The sequence below is a fragment of the Gymnoscopelus microlampas genome, assembly GCF_963454915.1.
Source record: "Gymnoscopelus microlampas genome assembly, chromosome: 24".
NCBI lineage: Eukaryota > Metazoa > Chordata > Actinopteri > Myctophiformes > Myctophidae > Gymnoscopelus > Gymnoscopelus microlampas.
Genome location: NC_139961.1, coordinates 20,649,367 through 20,658,808, shown reverse-complemented (window position 1 = coordinate 20,658,808; position 9,442 = coordinate 20,649,367). Strand labels below are relative to the sequence as shown.

The 9,442-nt window shown below is 44.7% G+C and overlaps 1 protein-coding gene across 1 annotated transcript in view; it reads right to left on the bottom strand.

The window, feature by feature from the left end:
* Positions 1 to 2,989, bottom strand: part of gbx2 (gastrulation brain homeobox 2) — a gene marked incomplete at its 3' end in the record, with an annotated part of 3,557 nt that extends 568 nt beyond the window's left edge. The window contains exon 1 of the mRNA XM_084051241.1: positions 2,461 to 2,989. Coding sequence (XP_083907367.1) covers positions 2,461 to 2,977 — 517 coding nt within the window. The 5' untranslated portion in view covers positions 2,978 to 2,989. The remainder of the gene's footprint in view (positions 1 to 2,460) is intronic.
* Positions 2,990 to 9,442: the final 6,453 nt, after the last annotated feature.

The following is a 9,442-nucleotide window of genomic DNA, read 5'->3' as shown; positions in this document are numbered from 1 at the left end:
AAAAGACGATTTAGACGTGTATAGTATAACATGTGTTTACATTAGGTTAAAGAAAACATGTCTCTGAGGTCTGAACACTTGCTATGAGTTTGATTTTTTATAAATAATTTACCGTGACATTTAGAGTAGGCCTAATAGCGGAACAACTGACCCAGATGGGAACAATCAACCCACCGACGGGTTGGTTGTTCATGCGCTCACCATTTTTAAAGTGAAATTGTGGCTTTTATGTTTGAGATTTAATTTAAAAAAAAAACACGACCAACAGTTCACAGATGTATCCAAGTTATTAACTTATTACAATAAGGTCACAATATGATTGTATGTCTTTAATTGTCTCGATGAATTGAATACACAGGACCACAATGGAAACAAGCCGGGGGCTTTTTGAGTGATCATTTTAGCACCATTTGTATAATCGTAGTCTACCACTCCTGTAAGCTACCTTTTGCCAACTGTATAGTGTTTCAAACTAAAGTATTCAATCAAACAATCAATCAATCAAAGACGTTAAATGTATTTAAAGTCTTAAATCGAAGCCGGAGAGTGTACAAATGTATTTTCGTACACTCTCGGAATTATAAATGGAAATATTATTGTGTTGTGCTTTTCATTGTGATATGGATCTCCCTTGGGTCTGAGATAAAGATTGCATTGAATTTAATTGAATTGATACATAGGCTAAATTACCCTCGCTCCTAATCCCCCCCACCCCCACCCCCCCAAAAAAGGGGGGGAAAGAGACAAGAGTTAAACATGACATCTGGATGTTTCTCACGTCATTGTCAATCAGCGTTGTGTTCTTGATGCTCGGTGCGTGCAGATCGAGGGCCATTTCAAATCGGAACACATTATGATGACAAAAAACAGCACTATAGCAATAGGGGAGCTTTTTACGCATAATTACGCACGGCGGCCAGCGCATTCTTTTCTTTCTGTCCGTGATCATCGGCCCTCTAGGCCAGTGGTTCTCAACCTGTGGGTCCGGACCCCAAGGGCCAGCGGGGTCCCCACAGGACTTTTTTTTGGGGGGGGGGCTAGGCTAGATGACAGTGAAGTGACAATTAAGATCTTTTTAATACCCACAACAAAAAAAGAAATAAGGAAAATAAAAAAGACCATTACTGCATCAAAAATTGTCAAATAATATAAGAAAAAAAATAGAAAATAGCCGATCACAATATAATACTTTCACAATATTTATCTGTGGAACTGAGTCAAACTAAATGTAATGCCTCAACTCCTACAATTAAGTGCTTATTAGGGTGGGGGGTCCCCAGTTCAAATATGATTATTTTCACTGCAGTTCAAATATGATTATTTTGAGGGGGTCACTCCCCAGTTCAAATATGATTATTTGGGGGGGACACTCCCCAGTTCAAATATGATTATTTTTGGGGGGGCTCCCCAGTTCAAATATGATTATTTTTGGGGGGGCTCCCCAGTTCAAATATGATTATTTTGAAAAGGTTGAGACCCACTGCTCGAGGCTACATCTGGAGAGCAGTGTACGTGATTCTCTCCCAGCAGACAGAGCATGCCCCCCCCCCCCCCCTGTGATTTAGGGCCTACGATTGAAATAATTGCCTTAAAATTCCAAGAAACCAGATCTAAAATAAAAAAAAATCCATCTGGCCAGCTTTAAATTTAAGTCACCTAATCCCCTTCTTAACAAATGGTTCTCTGTATAAATATCTAAGATGAGTGTATTTTTCAAAAGAATCAGTTTTATATACATTTAAACACTGACGCAGATGTTGGTCGTTATTAAAATGATTACAGTGATTTGTGGAGGGATTACACAGACTGGCCGCCGGCGTCGTTCCAAAAGCCCTGAACTCCTGTGGGATTTATTTGACATGGGATGTATTTACGGCTGGAATCCAAATGAGGCACTAATATAGGTCTGCTCTAGACAACCACGTGTCTCAGTATAGGACATGTTATTTATTAATATGCTTTTTCAGCTACCAGACATATGCTTAAAACACATTTCCTTAGTCGCGAGAGACATTATTGAATTGTCATCATAATTGACATCGATTGCCTATTCTGTGTGGCTTATGTCTTTTAAATATGCAGATTGCAGTGCATTCAATGGAATAAAACATACCTAAAAACCTTCATTTTATTTTACACTCGGAGTGATTGTGACATATTTTGATTTAACACAGAGGAGTTTGTGTCATACACACCACGGCTCTAGCTATTATCATTTTAAGGAAATTCAAACATTTAAACAAAAAAACATTAAAACGTCATCCATTTATCCAATTGTAGCCGTTGTTAATTCTGAGATTACACATAAAAAAATAAATAATCAGGATTTCTGTTCGGAAACAAATTAAATATATAAGGATAAATATAATAGAGAATAAAAAATAAAAAAAGTTTTATATACATTTAAACACTTTGGCAGACCCTCAGATCGGGGTTCGGGGGGGCTGCTATATAGGCTACCTGTGGCTGACTCGGGGTCGTGAAAGCCCTGCAGAGCCGCGCTGTCCTTCCCGAGGAACGCCTTGCCCTCGTCGCCTCCTTCCAAGCGGCCGTGTAACAAACCGTCCTGAGCCTTCTCAAACACCGAGTGGAGGGAGGGAGGCTGCGATCCGAACTTCCTAACCGCCTCCTGGTGCTGATGCTGCTGAGACGCGGAGGACGACGAGGACGAGGAGGAGGAGGAGAACCCGCCGGGGAGAGACGCCATGAGCGTGGAGGTGAGCGCCATGCCTTGCGCTAGGCTGGAGCAGAAGCTGTTCTGGAGGGAAGGGGGGATCTGGTGGTGGATGGTGGCCGGGGGAGGCGGAGGAGGAGGCGGCGGCGGCGGGAGGACCACCGACCGGTAGGGCATGAACATCGGGTAGCCGGTGTAGACGAAGTGGCCCGGGCTCGGAGACATCGGGCCGGGCCCCGCGCCGATGAGCGAGTCGATGCTGAAGGCGGTGGTGGTGCTTCCCAGTGGCCGCTGCATCACCATAAAGGACGGGCTGAACGCGCCGCCCGCTGCACTCATATGAACCGCCGGGTGGAGCCTTGTAGAGAACTGGAACTTTCTTTGCTTTTTGTTGGGAGGGAAACTGTTAATAAAGTATTCAATCAATCAATCAATGCTTCGGAACAGCAGGGCGAGAAGAGATGCTTGTGTAGCCTGATGAGCAAATAGTCTAGTATTTCCCCCCTGATTATGGGAAATTGCCGTCAGTCTTAATAGAGGTTAAGATGTTGGCTTTCCGCGCGGGAGACCCTTGGTTAGAATCCCGGGTGTCGCACAGCACACGCACTAGTTAGGGTGTCCCGTCCGCGAGACTCCGGAGCTATAGGGGCTGCGGGGAAGTGAGGAGGGTCCCCGCCGGGTAGGAGAAGAAGTTTCACACGCCGATCTATCCTTGTTTAATCATTCATTGAAGACCACCGACCACCTCAGAGAAACCGATCATCATCATCATCATAATATTAATCCCCTCGTTAAATGTCCGCTTCTTCTCGCCGGTAAATCGACGCATCCCATCGACATAGAGGCGCACAGTGTGCAACAGCTTGATTATATATTTTTTAGTTCATGTCAAGTAAAAACAAAAAAAAAATAATGGCTAAAAAAAAAATCGAAAATAATTAAAAATAAATCACTTTGTCCAGTGCGTGCGGTCCTGTCGCTGTCAGAGTCACTGTGGTGGCGGATGATGTGACATTCACTTCAACTTGACGTGGCACGGTCTGTCTGTCTGTGTGTGTGTGTGTGTGTCACCACCGTGTCGTTGCGGAGTGTCTCTCCTGCCGTTTCAACAGCATCCAGATGTTTGGCATTGGATTTAAATTCCGCTCCCAAATGCTTCATCAACCCCCTCCTCGTTCTGCCCAACGCGGGCCCGCCCCCTCCCCGTCGCACCGCTCTCTCATTGGTCGCCCGGAGGACGGCCCCCCTTCCACCCCCAGCTCGTAGCCGATTGGACGCAGGGAGGACGCGAGATTGAGATTTTGTTTTTAACCACTTAAACCCCATATGGGTAAACAGAGTCCCTCAGGGCTCAATACGGGTGTCTTTTCTGTTTTCTGTTGGTGTGGGGAAAGCTTTCGCTGAAAATAGCAGATCACAACACGACGTCGGGTTGTGAGTTTGTCTATCTGCTTTTTTCAGCGAAAGCTTTCCCCACAATACAGATGCTGGAGTTTAAGTGGTTAAGAGTCTCGTGGATGAATGCCAATTACACATAATTGGGACTACAGGCCATTTAGAAATGTGAAAACATATCATTGTAAATAATAAGCTATACTATGTGTGTGAATAATAATTCTAGACTGCCCTCCCTCTCTCTCGCTGGGTGCGTGTGTGCATGCATGCGTGCGTGCGTGTGTGTTTTATTCTCTCCATTTGTCTTTATTATTCTCTATATTTGTCAGCCCTATTTGTTGTCTGCTTTCATAATGTACTGGAACAAAATGATGTATTTCAAAACCGTAGCCAAATATTACATTAACACCTATAGCTGAGAGGAAAATGTATAGCCTATACGTGCAAATGTGAAACATACTGTACAATCAACAGTAGCCTATGTGCTCGTAGAACATCAAATCGCCTTTTCCCATTTCAAACTTCAAGATAACATTTGTCATTTTAAATGGTCAAGGAATTGTTCAAGGAAGGGGGTCCCTTTTGCGTTCCAGGGGGGGCCATCCCCCACCCAGAACTAGAGATTGGGAATATCTGCTGTGAGTTCAGGTTCATGCAGTGTGATGGACCTCCTTGGACCACACATTTTTGTATTCACTGCAGACATAGAGATTTTAACCATTTAAACATGGTTGAGGGGAGTCCCTCAGGGCTCTATACTAGTGTATTTTCGCTCTACGTTAAATATTGCCGAAAATAGCCGATCTGCACAAGTTTTGAGCTTGCCGATCGGCTATTTTCTGCGCAAGTTTTCAGTCAGAATATGGATCCTGGGGTTTAAGTGGTTAATGCCTATTTATACTTTTTATTTTTTAAACACCATGCGTAACCACTTGAACCCCAGCATCCCTATTCTGGGGGGGTAACGTTCGCCAAAAATATCAGATCTACTGGCTCACTACGTTGTGACACGTTGTGAGCTTGTAGAGCGGTTATTCTTGACAAAGACATTTGGTTTAGAGTGAAAAAAGAGCAAGTAGGCCTACAGTTGCAACTCAGGTCCATTTTACTAAATATGGAGGATTTAAGACAAGTAATTAACACAATCAGAGATTAGTAGGCCAATATTGTATTAAGAAAATAATATTGGCTATATTAGTTCCCAGCTGGGGATGTGTTTAGAACTAAAACTATTTGGCCTACACTAAGTCACAAAGTAAAGGGGTACACACAAGGCCTAGCTTAATGGCACCTCAGGAATGGTACTTTCAAGCCAAACACATTAACGACTACACATTTACATTGAAGTTGCTGTTAGTTCTGTGTTATGTGTACTCAGAGAGAGTACACATTTACCCATATAGGTTACACTTTGAGACTTCCATGAATCCTGAGGATATTCTGTTTTCCCCCGAACTATTAGGTGGCTGTATGAAAAGCATAATAACCATTATTTTTGGTACTTTAAATGGCAAAACAACCAACATGATATTCGTAAAGGCCGTTCTGTGCCCTTATACAGTAAAATGTGCTAATTTCTCAGTTTGTAACTCTGAGAGTGTGCAAATGTAATCAAATGGACCCCTTACGGGTCCTTACCGGTCCATTTGATTCCATTTGCACACTCCCAGAGTGACAAATAGACAAGATTCACTATAGATATCTCATCCACCCACCCAACCACACATACATCTCTGTTGAATAAGGCTCCTTATTTCCCAGAGTCAAAAGGATTTTACCGTGTAGTTTTCTATGACACCACATCAGAACACAAAACACAATGCAAAGAAGCAAGGGGTCGGATCGGTATATCCTTCCCCCGGAGACCTCCGGCCCCCGATCAGATCTCATGTGGGGGTCTCTTGGGCCAAATCAAGGGCACGCATGAACACCTCTCCTCCCCCCCCCCCCCCCCCCCACCAAAGCCCCCTAACCCATCACCCCCCGACCCCCCCCCCCCCACCCCACCCCCCCCGGTCTCCAGGGTCACTGGGACGGGATCTCATTAAAGGCTCTTGTCCTGATCTGCAACTGCAATGCAGACATTAAATAGCAGTATTTTTCAATTAGGGCTGACAAATTCAATCAAAATTCCATAGATTAGGATGAAATGAGGCATGGGTCATTTACAAGGGGATTTAATTGCACGGCCATTAGACAAATAGTACAGCAGCCACCGAGTCATTATCAATCATGCGGGGGCATCAATAGTAAAAGGTTGTAGGTGTGTGTGCGTGTGTGTCTGTATCTGTGCGCGCGTGTGCACAAGTGTGCGCGCGCGAAATGTGTGTGTGCGTGCGCGCGTGTCCGCGTACCACCACCACAGCGCGTTGGCCCCACCGCCGCGCACGGGGCACCGCCAACAGAAGCATAGCGGCTAATAAATACCCCTCTTTTGTACTTATAAATTATCCAGTTTAATTAACAACACGGATTATGATTGGACTATGATTTAATTAAACCTTTCCTGCGTGCAAGGCGAGCGCGATCATTCATTATAGCCGCGGAGAAGGGGTGTGGGTGTGTGTGGGGGGGTGTGGGGGGCTATGGAGGGTATTAACTCCGCACTAAATGAAGCGGAGAGCTTTTGAGAGGAGCTGCTTACATGACGATAGTGCCTAATATCTGATCCTACCGCCGCAACAAGCGCCGATTATAATAGACGCCAAATGACTCAATAGAGGTGGATGAAACAGTTCTAAAAGAAAAAGAATGGGGCCCCCCCCTCCCTCGGCCCCACAAAGCGCCCCTCCGCCCCTCCCTCTCTCCCTTCCTCCTAGCATTTAAATCAGCACGTAAATGGATAACATTCAGGACGAGTTTACCGATATTATTGTGTGTTGTAAGTACCGGGGATGTGGTTTGGCGTGCGTGGGGGGGGCATACGAAGCAATTACAGCGCAAAAAAGACGGCTACTGCTAGCTGCTGCGTCTTTCTTTTGCGCTGTAATTGCTTCTAGCAGCTACACACACACACACACACGCGTGCCCGCGCACACACACAGCACAGCGACTGATGATGTTGGCTGTGGGTCGAGAGAGAGACGGGACGGCAAACGGAGAACGGGAAGAAAAATGGATTTGAGAAACGTTGCCCCGAGCGGAACACGGCAGCGCTGAACGGTGCTCCGTCAATGTGGAGCGATCAACCTTTTCATCAGCTCCCTCTAAATGCCAGCCCTGATTTATTCCGCTCGCTCCCGTTTTAGGAAAACACAGTAACACACACACACACACACACACACACACACACACACACACACACACACACACACACACACACACACACACACACACACACACACACACACACACACACACACACACACACACACACACACACACACACACACACGCGGAGCGGAGGGGTTCGGGTTGTGCAGCCGAAGAGTTGTGTATGTGCACAAAGCGGGAAAAAAACGAACAGATCTTCTCATTTCTAATATATATATATATATATATATATATACAGACTACACACACACTCACACTCACACACACACACACACACACACACACACACACACACACACACACACACACACACACACACACACACACACACACACGCACAGTACATGAATACATAATGTACAGTAAAATCCTGTTAACCACATAAACCCTGTTGTCAGAAAATGTAAAAGAAAAGAAAACATAAAATAAATCAGATTTACAGGTACAGACAAGAAGCCATATGTATTTTGACAATTTGTGACAATATTTTGGCAATTTTCGGCTATAATTAGATGCTATCGATAATGCCCATAATACGGACGCCATGCATGTTGAAAATTGTTCATTTTTAACTCTCAGAGTAGGCGAACACTAAAGGATAAAGCAACACTGAGGATTTTACACACTATGGGCCCTAGATGTTTTAGGCATTTGTTTTTACTATTTTGAAAAACATTCTAAAATAGTGAAAATAGACGCTCTACATCGACAAGTTGTGAGCTTGTAGATCGGCTATTTGAACCATTTTAAAATGTTTTTCAAAATAGTACACACAATCGCATACGGGTTAAGGCAGCGTGCAAGATAGGGCCCATTCTCTGCAGTTTACATGGTCTGGTATGGCCTTAACGTAAACGAAAAGAGGAATACTCTTTTTTCTTCTTCTACCCCCCCTTCCCCCCGCCCCCCCCAGTCTAACCTGCTCAGACCAGATCAATGGACATTTAGGACTCGGATTGGATTTTTGATTATCGAAGCTGAAAGGAACCCGATTGATTGGTCGCTTAAGGTTGCCCCTGACGATGGGCTGATCCAATGAGGGGAGAGGAGGAGAGGGGCCTGATGTGATGTGGAATCGAGTTTCTGAAACTGGCAGCACCCACGGTTACTATTGATTGGTTCTCAACATTGGGTCCGGGGGCCTACCTAGGGGTCCGTCTGGATGGACACTTACACATGTGTAACTCAGAGAGTGTAAAAGTGGAACCAAATTAACCCGTATGTATACAGGTCTATTTGGTTACATTTACACTCTCAGAGTTACATTTTGCCATTTTGACCCCATGTTGAGAGAGCCAGTGGCTCTCAAAGTGGGGTCACTGGTTCTCACTGGTTCTCAGAGAGGGTTCCAGGGACCCCCGGGGTTCCTTGAGCAAGGGGTTCCTAGGCGTATCCAGTATCATAGGAACAGCTCAGTTCCTATTTTATTTTCCAGCTATCTTTGAAAATGTTTGAAAAAAATCTTGTTGTTGTTGTTGTGGAGTGAGTTTGTATCAGGGTCACCAGTGGTACAGTATGACTCACCTGAGCTGCTGAGTTGTTCGGTAATTTCTGCTTTGTTCTTCAGACAGACAGACAGACAGACAGACAGACAGACAGACAGACAGACAGACATCTTGTATGTAGCAGTGCTTCAGGGTAGTAATAGTGTGGCGAACGTCTCGTACAGTCGCACCGTATTCCATGAAGGTAAATGTCCCACGCCACATTAACTCCCCTAGCAGCAGCACATTGATCAGGGCTGGCCGGAGCCGTCATACCACTGAGGAATTCATTGATAGAAATATAAAGTTAGTGGGACCGCACGTATTAAAACTCATGCAGATTTATACCGAAGGCAGTCAGCTGATGATGCTCCGGATCGTGAGAGACTTAAACAATTAAGTGGACCGGTGGCATAAAAATAAAAGCGTGTAAATTCCTTTGATTGCCAAATATTACAAGCCTAAAGACGTCGAGGCAATGGATTAAAGATGAGCAGAAGTGCATGGTAAAAATCCAGAGCATTCGTTTAACTCTGGAAGTGTACAAAGTGACCAATGTCTACATTTTAAGAGTTAAATTAACACTGCGTGTTGCAGTTCTGAGACGTAGACATTT